The 19,857-nt window shown below is 32.5% G+C and overlaps 1 protein-coding gene across 1 annotated transcript in view; it reads right to left on the bottom strand.

Moving 5' to 3' along the window:
• Positions 1-2,100: 2,100 nt before the first annotated feature.
• The window catches only part of LOC132720173 (uncharacterized), a 62,272-nt gene continuing 44,515 nt past the window's right edge, over positions 2,101-19,857 (bottom strand). The window contains exons 5-6 of the mRNA XM_060704215.1: positions 9,241-9,400; positions 2,101-8,558 (exon numbers count right to left, since the gene is read on the bottom strand). Coding sequence (XP_060560198.1) covers positions 8,516-8,558; positions 9,241-9,400 — 203 coding nt within the window. The 3' untranslated portion in view covers positions 2,101-8,515. The remainder of the gene's footprint in view (positions 8,559-9,240; positions 9,401-19,857) is intronic.

Here is a 19,857-nt window from a genome sequence, read left to right as displayed (position 1 = left end):
TGCAAACACTTTCAATAAAATCCTTTTAAATCTTTGGAGAATGTGTTTCTGACAAAGAATGACAAAGGAATTGGTTAAGAAGATATAAAAAAAAGAAAAAGCATTAAAGCACACTGGAATATGCAAGGAATAAGCTTGGCTTGTGTTGGTAGTGAAGTTTCGTATGATGTTTTTATGACTAAACATTGTATTTTATCTCTTCATGACCTAATACAAGAGGGCAATGATGGCCCTGAATCACTCACCTGTATATAGGCCCCTAGAGCGGGGCCAATTTTAACACTAGGGCTTTTATTTGAACAACCTTTGTAAACACCCTTCAGAAGATGTTTCATGACAAATACTGAAGCTTTAGCTCCTTGTGGTTTTTAAAAGAAGATTTTTTAAAGCTTTTACTATACACATATAGGGAAAAACAATGCCCCTCTGGTGAGGCCAATTTTGAACCCAGGGCTTTTATTTGAACAAATTTGGTAGACACTGACTAGAAGATAATTCATGCCAAATATTTAAGCTCTAGCTCTTTCTGTTTTTTAAAAGATTTTTTTTAAATTTCTTTCGGTTGCCATGGCAACCAGAGTTCTGCATGGAATTAAATTCTTTGAACAATTTTTAAAGTTGACTACCAATGGAACATTCCTATCAAGTTAAAGTTTGGATATAATTGGCTGAGAGGTTTATTAGGAGATGTCGTTTAAAGTAAAAGTTTACGGATGGACGCCAGACGAAAAGGGATCACAAAAGCTCACCATTACACTTTGTGTAAAGTAAAGATAAATGTGATAGTCTACTATTCTCAAGATATGTCCAGCATATTTACTATACTTGGAATTATCAAAATGGACTAGGGCTGGTCGATTTTTTAAGATATTAATAAATAAAGCATAAACTATAGTTGTAAGAACAACAACAACATATTTAAATGATCAATTTTATTCCCATTTCAAACTTATAATACAATTTAATCAAACATAATTGAATTTGTATTTATGAATAAATTTACATAAACATGACTTCTATCACCTTTGCAGCAAAGAAAACAAAAATTTGATATTGAGAATATTATCTTCCACTTAACTTGTTTATTTCTCTATTAAAATTACATATTCTTTCCTAAATTTTTGATGTTTTCTTATTTTAAATACATTTTTATCACATAAACCGCGGCGCAGGAGTGTTAAAAAGCCATTTAATAAAAACAATATTACACTTAATGTAATAACACTTTGATGTGACGTCATTTTCGCTATATAAGACCATAGAGTTAAAGCGCGCTAGCGTTAAAGCGCGCTAATGTTAGCGTTACACTATCAGACTATAGGCCTGTCAATGAAAAAAGTCTCTTTTTAACAGTTTTCCATTCTTATTTTATACATGTGATAAATAGAATATTATATTCGTGTAGATTCAGTACTAAATTTATTGAACTTGTTGAATAATATCATAGTATGCAAGCCTCTGGCGAGCATAATATTTTTTTATTCAACTCATTCAATAAATTTAGTATTAAACCTACACTCATTCAATATCCTCTATATATTAAATATATTTAAAGTGCCCTTTCACAACTTGCTTGAAAATACTTTATAGCAAAACACAAAGGTTTATATTCGATAATATTTAGCACATCAAAATTCTGGAAACAAAGTGATCCCTCCGAAGCATTAATCACAACAAAATAACATAAGAATTGCAGACTCGGTTTGATCGAGTCTGTACATGAAGGATAATGAATAAGTGCAACATCCCTCACGCCCCCTAGTACCAGCTTGAGCGGTACTCAATTCTCAAAACCCACATAAATTAGAAGTTAAGAAGCATGTTACATGAAATAAGCTCATGGGAATATGGGTTTTGTTCATTCATGTCATTTGAATTAAATTTTATCATAAGAATCAGTCAAAAAGTTAAGTCAAAAATAACTATCAACTATAAGAATTAATCTTTAAATGAGTAATAATTGAAAGTAGTAGCAATTCAAATTTTAGAAAAATAGCAACATACAAACTGTATCACAATGTTTAATCAAAATAAAGGTTATTATTTTTCTTATAATCAATCAAATCATGTTGATATGCCAATTTAAAGTAAAAGTATGCCAATTTAAAGTAAAAGAAGTCTTAAATGACCACCAAGCTAACATTATTTCAGTCTCGACTTAACCATACATCATATTTATAAGGGTCATTAAGAGACATGTACAAGACTTTATCAAATTAGTCTTGTCAGGAATTTTGATGAAATAGATCTGACATATATAAATTTCTGCCTTTTAATGGAATGGACAGACTGTACATGCTGTATTTGTATAGAAATAAAACTGTATGTCACATACATTTATGTACTTCGTATTTAAATGAGTAATTAAAAATCAATTCTATCTTATATTGTATAAGATAACATTAGTAATTTTACATTAAGTTTGCTCTTGTGGTATTTAAAATAGCAAAATTGTTTTAGTCTTCCATGTGAAGCATCAAAAGGCATACTAAAAGAACACTGTAATTTTTATGAGACAAAACTTAATTAAACAAATTTACAAATAGATGTATAACCAGCATATAATTTACACTTTAAATAATCAAATAACTGTTAAAAGGTTCATTTTCTTTGTTACCTGTAGTAAAATCCAATCATGCAAATAATCAAACAAGTCTAATAAACATAGAATTGCATTATTATTTATGTTTGCACATCAAATCTAATATAGTTAAAATTTTAAAACACAACAAACAACAAATTAAAATTTGGTTACAATATATATTATATGAAATGAATTTATTTTTGCCCAATCATTCACTTGATATTTGATTCATGAAGAACATTGGGAAATGATTCCACAACAAATTAAAGTATGTAAATGTTAGGTGTTTTATCTGTTGACTACTGCAAACAGCAAAACAATCATTTAATACCATTTACAATGTTCATGAATACACAGTAGCAAACGCTTTTATGAATAGCAGAAACATAAACTACTAAGCAAAACAATATTTTTTATAGAAAAAAAAAGTCATACACAACATTTTTTATGAACAATAATATGTCACCATATAAATCTCAATACTGCTCAGTAAAGCTCAGCACTACAATAGTAAGTTGGTAAGCACAACATCCAACCCGAAGAATCATTTGGTTATTACTGTACATAATACATAATTATAAATATGACAACAGTACAGAGACAGAGATAAAGTATTTTCATGTTATAACAAGAACTCCGCGAGTCGGATGTGCCACCTTGTGAACAGTATAGCTGTCACTTAGGCATTTTCTTCTTAAATATAGGTAATTTATAAACACCCCTTTTACAATTACATGGAGTACAGAGTTCTGGTTCTTGTAAACTGCACTTCTTCTCAATTGGATCTATCATCTGATCTATGAAATTTCAAGTCCATAGCTCTTACAGTTTAGGTGAACTGGATGGGACAAAAATAAAGTATGAAAATTAACAAAGAGCAATAACTCAAAAATCATGGATTACCAGTTTTTGTGCACTGCATTTCATCTCAAAGAGATCTATTATCCTATAAAGTTTCATGTCCATAGGTTTTGATGAAAGAATGAAATACAAGAAAGCTGTCACTATGTATAAATCTTTGAACAATGACTCATTTCCACAGTACATGAAAAACAAATTTCAATTTATTCACCAAAGACATGAGCATAACCTTAGGTCAGCAAAAAATTCAGATTTATTTATGCCACACATAAAAAATGAAATTTTAAGTAAATCTATGACTTATTCGGGCCCTAAACTATGGAAAAATATCCCTTTTTGTCCATTCGTAAATCTGAAACTATTGGAAAATTCCAATCTCAGTTGGAATTTCACATAAGTACCTTGATCTTGCATAGATTTAGTGTAAAGTAATGTATGCACATTATCATGTACATGCAACTGTGGTCTGAATATGTATTTTGTTTGAATGTACATTGTTTTTTGTTTTGTTGTTAGTATTGTTTGTGTTTTTTATGCCACTTTTATGTATATATTATGCATTTTGTGTTTTCATGTTTGTTATTTGAAAATTTCACTGTATAACCATGATGTAAATTATGTATATTTTATGTATACATGTATTTATGTTTTGAGGCCCACATGGAAGATTGGGTAACCAAATGTGTAGCCTCAGCGAATAAAGATTTTACTTACTTTCTTACTTACTTACTTTTAAAGTTTAGGAGAAATGGCCCGGACAAAGATAAAGTATAAAAATTAACAAAGGGCAATAACTAAAAAATCATGAAGTGCAGAGTACAAGTTCTTGTGCACTGCACTTCTTCTTAATAAGATCTATCATCCTATGAAGTTTAAAGTCTATAGCTTTCATAGTTTAGGAGATATGGCCCAGACAAAAATAAAGTAAGACAACAAAGGGCAATAACTCAAAAATCATCAAGTACAGAGTACTAATTTTTTAATATTGCACTTCATCTCAATAAGATATCATCCCATGAAGTTTCAAGTACATAGCTTTTATAGTTTATGAGAAATGGCCCAGACAAAAATAAAGTATGAACATTAACAAATGTCAATAATTCAAAAAATAAGAAGTGCAGAGTTCTAGTTCTTGTTCACTGCACTTCTCCTTCATGAGATCTATCATCCTATGAAGTTTCAAGTACATACTAACAAAGGGCAATAACTCAAAAATTTAGAAGTGCAAAGTATCGATTCATGTGCACTGCACTTTGGGTCATTGAAAGAAGCATGCATACAAAGTTTGAAGTCAATCTGATTTATAGTAACCGAGTTATGCTCTGGACAAGACAACAGGGGTATCTACTAATTATGACCAATGGGAATACTAAATATGAAAAGCTTTCTTAGTCAAGGTCCCTGTGACCTTGACCTTTGACCTGGTGACCTCATCTACTAATCATGTCCAATCTATATACCAAATTAATATTAAGACTGTGGGTCAAAGAAATCTTAAGTTATTGGGCGAAAAAGGAAAAAATTGGCGGATGCCTGGAAGGCCAAGCTGATTCCAGTATACCTCTCTTACAACAAGTTACAACCTTGTTGTGTGGAGGTATAATGATCTTATTAGCGAACAAATGAAGCGAAGCAAGAGCAAACACTTTTATGTACAATTGTTACAAATTAAAATGGCACATATTTTACTTTCCACAAATCAAAGAGAGTCTGCAACATCAATGATTTTTCTATGTTGGTTCACTTCATAACTTTTTTAGATAGTTTCCCATTCAGCAAAATCTATTAAATATCAAAGCATTATCCCTGTTTACTAAATATGGTTTAATATATTGGACCAGCTTTTAACTTTAATATATAAATAGAAATGAAGAAAAGAATTTTAAAAAATCTTCATTACCATAACAAATCATTATACAGTTACAAATTTTTTCTTTGTCATTCAAATAATTGTACGAGAGCCTTAATGAGCCAAATGATAATCTGTTTGTACACATTTGTACAGTATTTAACTTTTTAAACATGGTACCTGTTAAAACTTTACAAGGATTGAAGCAAATTAAACAAGAGCACCGCTAGGCGGAGCATTTTTATTATTATAATACCCCAAAGTTTTTTTTTTTAGTAAGGATGAAGCATTTGTAAGACATGGGAATCAAATAAAGTATCACCTCCTTCAAAAAAGCAATCCTCCTTTATAGCTGAAGAATCTTCATATATGTATATACAGTTGCTGTTTCCAATTTAGCTACACCATCAATTGTTATCTTGTAAGTAAAAATGCTATGACGGATGGACAAAAGGCGCCATGTGTATAACATAAAGGGGTCTTCTACTCAATATTGACAATCATCTTATGAAGTTTGAACACTGTGGTCCAAATGGAACTTAAGCTATGCTCCGGAAACCACAATTTTCAGTGTTAAGATCAGTGTGACCCTGACCTTTGATCTTAAATCAACAGGGGTCATGTATTGGACATGGTTGTTCATCCTTTAAAATTTTACAGCTGTAGGTTGATTTATACTTAAGTTATTGAGCGGGCCCTGTTTTCAGTTTTAAGGTAATTGTGACCTTGACCTTTGACTATCTGACACTAAAATCAAGAGGGTCTTCTACCCAATATGGACAATAATCCTATGAAGTTTGAATATTGTTGGCCAAATGGAACTTAAGTTATGCTCAGAAAACCAAATTGCTACTTAAGAAGGACGCAAGGGGTATAACATAATATGACCGAAATTCTTTCGGGCATATAATAATACAAAAAATCCTTTCATTACTACATGGAATGTAAATAATGTTTAAAAAAAAAGAAATAAAAATTACAGAATAAAACAAAATGAATAACAATTTTTTACAAATCACATTGCATTCAGTCAAGATATATATACATCTACATACATACAGACCACCCCATCATAGTATACTTCAAAATCTTTAAGATTGGGCATAAAAAAATAAAACTGATTAAACTGATTATGTATTAACAATAATAAATAATGTATATTCACAAAAAGGAAAATAAAGCCATGCAACTTTCTCAGTTTTGCCTTAAAAGTTTACTTATCTGTTTCATACAACTTTCATAACATATACTAATTATTGCCAAACCAATTTTCATATACTGCATTATTTGTGAAGAAATTGCAAATTTTGACAAATTTCTAAAGACTTTAATCACTTGTCAAAGCTGTGGTAAAATAACATGTGCAATATTAAAAATAAATTAAGGCCAAAAGATATCTTATGAAGGCATATATACTTATAGTTTATAGTTATAATAGAAACAAGATATGTTTGTAAAACATGTATGCACCCTATCGGCACCCAATCAGTCATGTGGTCAGATTATAATGACTGACTTTTGACCTAGTGATCAAAAAATCAACAGGCATTAATCTATTGGTCATGAATAGTCAATTGCTAGGTAATTGCAATCGTAAAGGATGTATGCAGCAATATTATGACAAAGTTATCACACATCTTACCAAATAATATATACATAAATTTTATTAATCATGTAGACATCCTTAATGACAGCCAATGTTATAACACATAAGACCTTGACATAAGTATACCAATAGCATTTTTATTTTAATTAAAAATATCAACCAAAGCAACTTCAGTTCTTGAGTTATTGGTCGGAAACCATTTTTACCTACAAGGTCAATGTGATCTTGACCTATGACCCCTTGACCCCAAAATCAATAGGGGTCATCTACTGGTCATGAACAATCAACATATACTCAACATCACTAATTCTGCGTCATCACTTATCTCACGGTAATGGCATATTTTCATGTGACCATTGTTATAATTGGTCAGAATAGAAGTATTTTATTCAAACACCTCAACAACAAAGTTTTGTGCAAAATAATTTAAATCTATAGATTTTTACGTAAAACTGAACAACATTTTACAAACTTCTGCAAAAAACAACAATAGTCCATTAAATCTGTGCATACGTCTGAAACAATCATCATTTTCTAAATGTTCTTGTTTGTTCAAAAAATAAATTTTGAGTTACAATGTAAAAATACTTTTAATATTCAAAATTATGCAAAATAACTTAAAGAAATTTTAACTGAAACATGAAAAACTTAAATAAAACACCATTACCGCGAGGTAAATGATGACACACTGTTTTCAAAATGGCCGACACACGGTTTACATCTGACAAATTAAAACTAATTTTGATTGAATATATTGTTGTTTCCTTGTGTCATATAGCAGGAAAATGACTAAATGATACAGTTTATGACAGTTTTTGTTGTGTAAGTGTATTGTTTGTGTTCTTTACTGTTTTAAAGTGTTAAGTACCATGAACTAAGAGGAGAACAGTATACTAAGTTTGAAGTTCCTAGGCCTAAGTTTTCTAAAGTTATTGATCAGAAACTGCTTTTACCTACAAGGTCAATGTGACCTTGACCTTTGACCCCTTGACCCCAAAATCACTTAGGGTCATCTACTGGTCATGAACAATCATCATACCAAGTTTGAAGTTCCTAGGCCAAAGCATTCTTTAGTTATTGATAGGAAACCATTTGGTCTAAGGACCGATGGACCAAGCAAATTATGGTGACAGACAGATGCAAACAATATACCCCAACTTCTTTAAAGGGGGGCATAATAAGACTTTAGAAACAGACAAGAACAACTGTCAATATCAACATGATCTTGCAAGGTAATATTTTAAGCAATATTCATACAAAAGACAATTTGTCTATGTTTATAAATCTGAAAGCAGTGAAACACATCATTATTATATTCACTTTCAAACACTGTTAGAATATTTTATTTATTTAATAAATTGTATCTGTCCAAAAACAATTATTTATCGAGCAGTTATCTCACTAAAAATATCATTTGATTTCACATACTAAAATTTTGACAAAATATTCAAACATCCAAACAAATGTGTGAAAAACAATTAAGAAGAAAAATAGAAAACAATCACAGGAAGTTTAAGAAGTGTATGCATGTACAAACATATATAAGGGTATTCCAATATACAATGCATGTATTGAATGTTGCAACTCCCCATTTATTCTTCTTTCAACTCTTTGTTTACACCCTGGTTTCATTATAAGATTCACCTCTATATGTACCCCTGTTAAAACAATAAAAGACATTATAAAAGAAAAGCAAATATTCAACTGAAAATCAAAACCAATATATATTTTTTAAGATTTATAATTGTCTCAGATGTTGTACATTTACTTTACTTGAATAATTTGTTTAAAATGTTAATAAGAGGGCCATGATTGCACTTAATTGTGGTTGACATGTAAAAGATTTAAATATCAGGATGTTCCTTGTTCAACAGACTGTGATGATTAAAACGATTTTTGTCAATGACTACTCCATGATCATTTTGATCATCTAAATCTACAGGGTGGTTAAGGAAGAGTTGTTTAAAGGGTTTTTTTTGGGTTTTTTTTCGCTCTGTCAGTCATTTATTTAGAAAATCTGTACAATTTCACCAGTTTTAGTACTGAGAACCACCTACGGTCTACAATCTGAAGTTTCATCAAAATCTAACAAGCAACTTACATGTATTTTGATTTAAAGCATATTTCTATTTTCATCTCTGGTGGTCAAACATAATCTATTAGTCTAAATATGATTTTTTTCAGGTTACAATTATCACATTTCAATGTTTTCTAGTTGTTATTAACACAGATAACAGACAATCCAGTGAACATTAAAAGTTTAAGATAAGCATATCATATCAGTTCATTTAGTTACACAAGTATCAAATTATGAAGTTGAAAGATACAAAATAACTTTACGTTTTATTTTTGTTTAACTCTAAAGCTTTTGACACAGCTTCCAGGTTTTCTTCGCATGTACCAACAATCTTTACATCCTTCAAACTTGTTTTATTTTTCTTTAGGAAGTCTACAAGTGCTTTATAAAATTTCTGAATCCAAGGTCTTGTCATTCTACCATCTACAATATAAGAACAATATAAAGAAATTCTTATTTTGGCATTACAAATGAAACTAAAGCCCTGTATGCATTACCAATACTAGTCTGTTAAGAGGAACAACTCAAAATTAAATTTAAGAGTGTTATGGCTGTTATGTTCTTCATTTCTCAGGGAGATGAATAACTGGGTGAATCTACACGACATTGATATTTAAACACAAAATAAATTAAATTTTATTGGAAAAAGGAAATAACTACTAGATATACTGATAATTGATATGTTAGTTTGAAAAGACAATGATAACTCCAACAAAATTGCATTTTTGAAAAATGCTATGCCACCACATTAATTATATATTCTAACACTATCGGATTTTTTTCTATATAAACAAAGAAGGCCCGAAGCGTGCATTATTCTTCAACAATGCACATGCCGTTCTTATTACCTCCCTGTGTATTTTCACATTGAGGGCGCCATTTTGTTTAAAAAATCTGATAAATAAAAACATTTTTTGTCGAAATTTGTTGTGAAAGCTATCTAGAATGAAAGAAAATGGTCTAACTAAGAAAATGAATCCGAACACCAATATCTTTAATTCAGTTGTTAACGCTGTACAGACGTTTTAAGTGTTGTTTACGTGACGTCACATTGTAGCGCCAAACAGCACGTGCAAAACAATCATATCAAGTACGCTATTCTAATGTCGCAAACGAGTTAAGTTTTACATTTATTTCACTTTTAATAATTTGTATTTCGCTTGAAAATTATGAAGTGAAATAAAATAAACAAACAAAGTTTTCAAAATTCGTTATTCTCAAAATGTTTCTACACACAGTAGATTTAACGACAGTTTCTTTCAACCCACTGGAACAGCCTTTAAAGAACGTTTCTATGGGAAACTCTCAGGCGAAAACAAATTAAACCACCAAACAAAAAGTCCAACTTTATAATAATAATTCTATTTTTTTTTGACGTGTTAGAATGGAAATAAATATTAATTCTTCGTGCATTATTGTATAATAATGCACGTTTTTCGTTCAAATGCTTTGTAATTAATCACTCAGGCCTATCGGCCTTCGTGATTATATTAATACGCATTTGAACTCAAACCGTGCATTATTCTACAACAATGCACTCAGAATTGATATCTATTTCCTAAATACAACACTAAATAGAAGTGTAGGAAGAGAAGAGTTTATTTTTGTTTATATACTATTGAACTTTGCCATAATGCAGTTGAGTCTAGTGAATTTGGTTGTCAAGGTCACATTTCACATGACCTTAATTTCATGACTGTACATCAAAGGACAAGACAGTAGTTTACATCATAAATATATAGGTCAGCTAATACAAAGTTCAATTTTACATCTAAAACTGTGCACATGGTCCAAAGTTCATAGTTGTACATCAAAGTACAAGAAAGAAGGTCACATCATCAAAATCTAGGCCATTCTATTTTACATCTAAAACTGTGTACATGGTCCCAAATTCATGGATGTACATTAAACAAGAAAGTAGGTCACATCATCAAAATCTAGGTCAGCTGATATCAAAGTTCAATTTTACATCTTAAATGGTACACATGGTCCAAATTTCATAGCTGTATAATTATCAAAGAACAAGAAAGTAGGTCACTGTCCCCTTGGGCAGGGCAAAATTTAGACCCCAAGCGTGAAATTCAATCAATCAATCAATGAATTGTTTCATGTCAAATATCTAAGCTAAAGCTTTCTTCTATTCAGACTAGAAATGTGTCATCAGGCCACAGATGCCCCCGCATGCAGCCAAAATTTCAGATGGTGCATTAATTATTTTTTTCATTTTAAGTTCAAAGCCCTTAAAACTTTTCAATGTTAACGCAAACCATTTTCATACAATGTTCAAGGCACTGTAATTATTCAGTCTTAACCTTTTAAAAGTAGCATATTGCATATTTGTAGCCAAAATAATGGCTAAAGTATGAGTGCTGAAACTGAAAGTTCAAAATTTTTCCAACATTCAGGAAAGATAAGTTTGTCTAAAATCATTGAACCACGGCCAAATTCAAACATAAACTGCTTATTCCTAAGATGTATCTATATTATTTTCAAAGTGAAAGGGACATAACTCTGCCAAAAAAAATCATCAAACCATTACCAAATTCCAACTTTACCTGCCCATTCCTTTGACATATCCATATGTCAAATTTAAGTTGAATATGTAACACTGTTGGGTAGATAATGTACAGAAACTGTAAATTTAATATTATTTTCAAAGTGAAAGGGGCATTACTCTGCCAAAAATCATTGAACCATGACCAAATTCGAACTTGGCCCGGGCATTCCAAAAACATATCCATATGTCAAATTTGAGTTGAATGTGTTGTACCATTGGGGAGATAATAAACAGAAACTGAAAATTTCATATTACTTTCAAAGTGAAAGGGGCATAACTCTGCCAAAAATCATTGAACCATGACAAAATTTGAACTTGACCTGCGCATTCCTTTGACGCATCCATATGTCAAGTTTGAATAGAATGTGATGTACCTTTGGGGAGATAATGAACGGAAACTGAAAATTTCATATTGTTTTCAAAGTAAAAGGGGCATAACTCTGCCAAAAATTATCGAACCATGACCAAATTCGAACTTGACCTGTATTTTCTCATGACATATCCATATGTCAAGTTTGAGTTGAATGTGTTGTATCGTTGGGGAGATAATGAACGGAAACTGAAATTTTCATATTATTTTCAAAGTAAAAGGGGCATAACTCTGCCAAAAATCATCAAACCATGACCAAATTCGAACTTGACCTGTATTTTCTCATGACATATCCATATGTCAATTTTGAATTGAATGTGTACTATCGTTAAGGAGATAATGAACGGAAACTGAAATTTCATATTATTTTCAAAGTAAAAGGGGCATAACTCTGCCAAAAAATCATCGAACCATGACCACATTCGAACTTGACCTGTATTTTCTCATGACATATCCATATGTGTGCAACCGTTCTTAAGATAATGAACGGAAACTGATGATGACCGAATGACAGAAGGACGGAATGACGGAACAGGGTAACACTATATGCCCCGGCCATTACATGGTGGGGGCATAAAAACATTTGCCTTAGTTTCTGTTTTTACACGATGTACATAATGTAAATCAACGACCCCTATGGCTGGACCAATTTTGACCCACAGGCTATGATTTGAACATTCTTGGAAAAGGTCCCCTATGCTATGTACAATGCAAAATATCTAACCTCTAGCCTCTGTCAATTAAGAGAAGAAGATTTTTAAAGTTTTTACTATATTGTAACATATAAGAAAATCTTATATGGATTAAAACTGCAGCCACTAGAGTGTTAACAATATTTTTTATATATTTAGCTCCTGTGACCTAGTTTTTGACTGGATATGACCTGTCTTCAAACTTGACCTAGAAATCATCAAAACAACCTTCTTGACAAAATTCCAAAATATTTAACTCAACACTGCAGCCACTAGATTTTAACAAGATTTTCTATTTTTAGCTCCTGTGACCAAGTTTATGACCGGAGATGAGACATCTCCAAACTTTACCTAGAAATCATCAAAACAACTTTCCTGACAAATTTCCAGAATATTTGGATGAAAACTGCAGCCACTAGAGTGTCAACAAGCTTTTCTATTTTTCGCTCCTGTGACCTAGTTTTTGACCAGAGATGACCAATCTTCAAACTTGACCTAGAAATCATCAAAACAACCTTTCTGACATTTTCCAGAATATTTGGATGAAAACTGCAGCCACTAGAGTGTTAACAAGCTTTTTCTATTTTTCGCACCTGTGACCTAGTTTTTGACCAGAGATGACCCATCTTTGAACTTGACCTAGAAATCATCAAAACAACCTTTCCGACAAATTTCTAGAATATTTGGATCAAAACTGCAGCTATTAGAGTGTTAACAAGATTTTTCTATTTTTAGTCTCTGTGACCTTATTTTTGACCGGAGATGACCCATCTTCCAACTTGACCTAAATATCATCACAACAATCTTTACGACAAATTCCCAGAATATTTGGATCAAAACTGCAGCCCCTAGAGTGTTAACAAGCTTTTTTTATTTTTAGCTCCTGTGACCTAAATTTTGACCGGGATGAATCATCTTCCAACTTGACCTAGAAATCATCAACAAAACCTTCCTGACTGATTTCAAGGGAATTTGGATGAAAACTGCAGCCACTAGAGTGTTAACAAGCTTGTTCTATTTTTAGCTCCTGTGACCTAGTTTTTGACCTGAGATGACCGATCTTTGAACTCAACCTGTATTTTATTGAGACAAACATTCTTATAAAGTTTGATGATGATCCAATCAAAACTGTGACTGCTAGACTGTTAACAACCCAATTGTTGATGATGCACAACGTACAAGACAGACGCCGGACATCACTATACCTCACGTTGACCACTTTGTGGTCAGGTGAGCTAAACAAGAGGGCCATGATGACCCTGAGGTCGCTCACCTGTATATAGCCCCCCCCCCACCCATCACCCCCCCACACACCCATAAGAAGATGTTTCATGCTAAACATCTAAGCTCTAGCTCATTGGGCTTTTTAAAAGAAGATTTTTTTAAAGTTTTTACTATACACATATAGTTAAAAAAAATGACACCCCTGGGGCGGGGCCAGTTTTGACCCTAGGGCTTTTATTTGAACAAACTTTGTAGACATTTACTAGAAGATGTTTCATGCTTAATATCTAAACTCTAGCTATTCGGGTTTTTTCACAAAAGATTGTAAGTTTTTGCTATACACATATAAGGAAAATCAATGACCCCCGGGGCGGGGCCAATTTTGACCCCAGGGCTTTTATTTGAACAAATTTTTTTGACACTCACTAGAAGATGTTTCATGCTTAATATCTAAACTCTAGCTATTTGGGTTTTTTCAAAGAAGATCTTTTAAGTTTTTGCTATACACATATAAGGAAAATCAATGACCCCCGGGGCGGGGCCAATTTTGACCCCAGGGCTTTTATTTGAACAAACTTAGTAGACACCTATTAGAACATGTTTGATGCTAAATATCTTAGCTCTAGCTCTTTAAGTTCTTTAAAAGAAGATTTTTTAAGTTTTTACTATATGCATATAGGAAAAATCAATGACCCCCTGGGGCGGGGCCAATTTTGACCCCAGGGCTTTTATTTGAACAAACTTGGTAGACACTCATTAGAACATGTTTCATGCTAAATATCTTAGCTCTAGCTCTTTGGGTTCTTTAAAAGAAGATTTTTTAAGTTTTTACTATATGCATATAGGGAAAATCAATGACCCCCTGGGGCGGGGCCAATTTTGACCCCAGGGCTTTTATTTGAACAAACTTGGTAGACACTCACTAGAAGATGTTTCATGCCAAATATCTAAGCTCTAGCTCTTAGGGTTTTTTAAAAGAAGATATTTAAAGTTTTTTCTTTCGGTTGTCATGGCAACCATAGTTCTGCATGGAATTAAATTCTTTGAACAATTTTTAAAGGTGACCACCAAAGGAACATTCCTGTGAAGTTTGGATGAAATTGGCCTAGTGGTTTATGAGGAGATGTCATTTAAAGTAAAAGTTTACGGACGACGGACGACGACGGACGGACGCCGGACGAAAAGCTATCACAAAAGCTCACCCTGTCACTTTGTGACAGGTGAGCTAAAAAGTGACAGGGTGAGCTAAAAAGATAAAGTTAGTTACAGCAATACAAAAATGAGCAAAATTCAATTATTTGATCATGAATGCAAATAACATTTATACGGTGGCACAAAGGTGAGGTGTGTGTTTTTATTTATCTCGTGGCCACGAGATACTATGTCGTGGCCACGAGTTACTAACTCATGGCCACCATATAGCTAAGTCGTGGCCACGAGTTACTATGTCGTGGCCACAAGTTACTAAGTCATGGCCACAAGATAGCTAAGTCATGGCCACGAGATACTATGTCAAGGCCAAGAGTTACTAAGTCATCATTGCACTTGATCAGTAGATGACATCTAATAATTTTGAGGTCATTGGGTCAAAAGTCAGGGTCAAAGTGACGCGAAATTTACAAGAGCCACCGCCGGGCGGGGGCAACCCTCGACTTTTTACTTTTTCTAAACGCAAACATAGAAAGGTTTGAACATATATTGATGTTTCCTTTTTATAAATTTAGTTGGTCTGTCTTGTCACATTAGTTTTGTTTATATATTTTGTATATATATGAATAGAAACATTAAGCATATTTCTAAAAATAGCAACAGTACGCAATTTCTAAAAATAGCAACAATGACGCAATTTCTAAAAATAGCAACAATGACGCAATTTCTAAAAATAGAAAAAAATGACGCAATTTCTAAAAATAGAAAAAAATGACGCAATTTCTAAAAATAGAAACAATGACGCAATTTCTAAAAATAGAAAAAAATGACGCAATTACTAAAAATAGCAACAATGACGCAATTTCTAAAAATAGAAAAAAATGACGCAATTTCTAAAAATAGAAAAAAATGACGCAATTACTAAAAATAGCAACAATGACGCAATTTCTAAAAATAGAAAAAAATGACGCAATTTCTAAAAATAGAAAAAAATGACGCAATTACTAAAAATAGCAACAATGACGCAATTTCTAAAAATAGAAATAATGACGCAATTTCTAAAAATAGAACAAAAATGACGCAATTTCTAAAAATAACAACAATGACACAATTTCTAAAAATAGAAAAAATGACGCAATTTCTAAAAATAGGAAAAAATGACGCAAATTCTAAAAATAGAAAAACATGACGCAATTTCTAAAAATAGAAAAAAAATGAAGCAATTTCTAAAAATAGAAAAAAATGACGCAATTTCTAAAAATAGAAAAACATTACGCAATTTCTAAAAATAGAAAAAAATGACGCAATTTCTAAAAAATAGAAAAACATGACGCAATTTCTAAAAATAGAAAAAAAATGACGCAATTTCTAAAAATAGAAAAACATGACGCAATTTCTAAAAATAGAAACAATGACGCAATTTCTAAAAATAGAAACAATGACGCAATTTCTAAAAATAGAACAAAAATGACGAAATTTCTAAAAATAGATAAAAATGACGCAATTTCTAAAAATAGCAACAATGACGCAATTTCTAAAAATAGAAAAAAATGACGCAAATTCTAAAAATAGCAACAATGACGCAATTTCTAAAAATAGAAAAAATGACGCAATTTCTAAAAATAGAAAAACATGACATAATTATATACATGTATATATATATATATATATATTTGATATATATATATATATATATCTATATATGTATATATATATATATATATATACATGCATATATATATATATATATATATATATATATATATATATATATATATATATATATATATATACCTGCATATATGTATATATATACACACACACATTTATATATATATTTATATATAATACATATACTATACATACACACACACCAATAAATGCACAATCTGAGAAAATTCAGTAATATAACCTTCAAGGTCAAGGTCATTAAAGAGCCCAAGCAAATTTGGGTTTGATTAACAACAAGGTCTGGTCCTTAAGAATGTTCTGTTATAATATGAAGTTTATCCCTTCAAAAATAGCAAAGTTACAGTCAGTTACTGCCAAAACAATGAAAATTTCAATAATTTGACCTTCAAAGGCAATGTCATTAATGAGTGAAGGTCAAGGTCTTTCGGTATATTTTTAACAGTTATCTTTGAAGATTATTATGTTCAAGTTTGAAGACAATCCATTCAAAAATAACAAAGTTACAGCCAATAATAGCCAAAAAAATGAAAATTTCAATAATTTGACCTTCAAAGTCAAGGTCATTGATGAGTGAATGTCAAGGTCTGACTGGTTATTTTTAAGGGATATCCTTGAAGATTATTATGTTCAAGTTTGAAGACAATCCATTCAAAAATAACAAAGTAACAGCCAATAACAGCATGAACAAGCAAAAATTGGACTTTTAACCTTGAAGGTCAAGGTCATTTATGGATGAAGGTCAAGGTTAGTGTGGTCTACTGAAAGGTCTTGTCCCAAGGGTTGTTGTGGCCAAGTATGAAGACAATACACCAAGAAATAAAAAAGTTATGATCCAGGTACAAGTTTTCGGACGGCAACGGCAACGGCAACGGCAACGGCAACGCCGACCTGACTATAACAATACCTCTACTTTTTTTTTCAAAAATAAAAAAGTCGAGCTAAAAATTATTGATAAGTCAATAAGTTGTATAAATGGCACTTTTACAGGCTGGTGAAGTAGGGACATCCTTGTACTAAAGCACATGTCTGGTTAATTAGGGAAATTCATATAAATGGTGTAATCTGATTGGTTATTTATCTTGTGGCCATGACTTAGCTATTTCGTTGCCACATCTTAGTAACTCATGGCCACGACATAGTATCTCGTAGCCACTACTTATCTATCACATGGCCACGACTTAGCTATCTCATGGCCATGTCTTAGTAACTCATGGCCAAGACATAGTATCTCGTGGCCACAACATAGTATCTTATGGCCATGACTTAGCTATCTCGTGGCCACAACTTAGTAACTCGTGGCCACAACATAGTATCTTGTGGCCACGACTTAGCTATCACATGGCCATGACTTAGTAACTCGTAGCCATGACATAGTAACTCATGGCCATGACATAGTAACTTGTGGCCATGACATAGTATCTCATGGCCACAACATAGTATCTCGTGGCCACAACATAGTTACTCGTGGCCACGACTTAGATATCTCGTTGCCACGACTTAGGAACTCGTGGCCACAACATTGTAACTCGCGGCCACAATTAAGCTATCTTGTGGCCACGACTTAGTAACTCATGGCCACGACATAGTCTCTAGTGGCCACAACTTAGCTATCTCATTGCCACGACTTAGGAACTCTTGGCCACGACATAGTAACTCTTGGCCACAATTTAGCTATATGGTGGCCACGACTAAGTAACTCATGGCCACGACATAGTAACTAGTTGCCACGACTTAGCTATCTCGTGGCCATGACTTAGGAATTTGTGGCCACGACATAGTATCTTGTGGCCACAACTTAGCTATCTCATCGCCACGACTTAGTACTTAGTAACTCGTGAGCTATGGATCTGGACTTTCAGTGCAAAATTTTGATCAATGCTAGACATGCACATACCAGTAACAATAAATTCATTAAAAAAATATAATGAAATACATGTAACTGCTGTGTATGTGTCAAGTGAAATACATTTGTATACTTGTTATCACTATTGAAAGCCACAAAATATGACAAACAGGATATGGTCGGTTACAGGGTATATTTCGTGCCAAATCCTCGATTAAGGTACATGTATGTGGGCAATTCATCAGTGAAATTCAATTTGCATCAGCCTGACTTGGCATTATACACTGTCACAGACTATTTTAGACTTTGACTTCCAAGTGTGATCTTGACCTTTGAGGTAGGGTTTTAGGTGTTGCACATAACATGTCTTCATGTCGTCTATGTTTATCTTTGACCTCCAACTGTGACCTTGACCTTGGAGGTAGGCAAATGTTTTAGTGCAAGACACATCAACATTTGTGCCAAATAATTCCAAAATCCCTTGATCTAAGAAAAAGTTATCGACCAGACAAACAATACATCTTGTAACAGACCGTGTTAATATTTGAACTCAAACTGTGACCTTAGAGGTAGGCGACTGCTTTTTAGCGCATGACACATCGTTACATTACTGTGAACATTTGTGCCATGTACTTTCAAAATCCCTTCATGGATAAGGGTTATTGAACAGACAAGACATATACCCTCAATCAGACAATGCTTACCTTTAATCACCAAATGTTAGCTCAACCTTGGAGGTACGGTAAGGTTGTTGTGCATGACACATCGTCTAATTATAACAAACATTTGTGCCTTGATAAATGACACAGCTTTGGACATAACATGGAAATGTGAAGGATGGACAGACGGACAGATGGACGGACAGCTGTACAAACCCAGAGGTACTTGTGTGACTTTAAGAACAATAGATAACAGTACATTTTCTGATGATCATATTCATTCTGTTTGTACTTGTGTGTCTTTTATTACGCCTTGTATGAATAAAAATGGCGGAAAAAAATCAAAGGAAAAGTCAAATAAGTACCATTTTGTAAGTAGAGCCAATTTCTATATCCACCTTTTTTTCTTCAAAAAGGCGGAGGATAACTATGTTTTGTGGGGGTATGGTAATATGCATTGTCAACGTAAGTATGCATGCACCTTTCAGACATGCTAAAAATTCAGTCAGTTCATTTTCAAATGATATCCCAAAAGAGATTCATAAATACTTCTGTTATGAAAAAAGACTAATATAAAACTGTCTAAGCTGTTGGCAATCTCAAGGAATAAGAAGTAATAGTTACCGTACGAGGAATAGGTCTGCATAGTATTTACAGACCCGGGTGGCGATTTGAAGACCGAGAGAGCGTAGCG

The sequence above is a fragment of the Ruditapes philippinarum genome, unplaced genomic scaffold, assembly GCF_026571515.1.
Source record: "Ruditapes philippinarum isolate M1 unplaced genomic scaffold, ASM2657151v2 ctg784_1_1_1_1, whole genome shotgun sequence".
NCBI lineage: Eukaryota > Metazoa > Mollusca > Bivalvia > Venerida > Veneridae > Ruditapes > Ruditapes philippinarum.
This window is presented reverse-complemented; position numbering and strand designations above follow the sequence as displayed.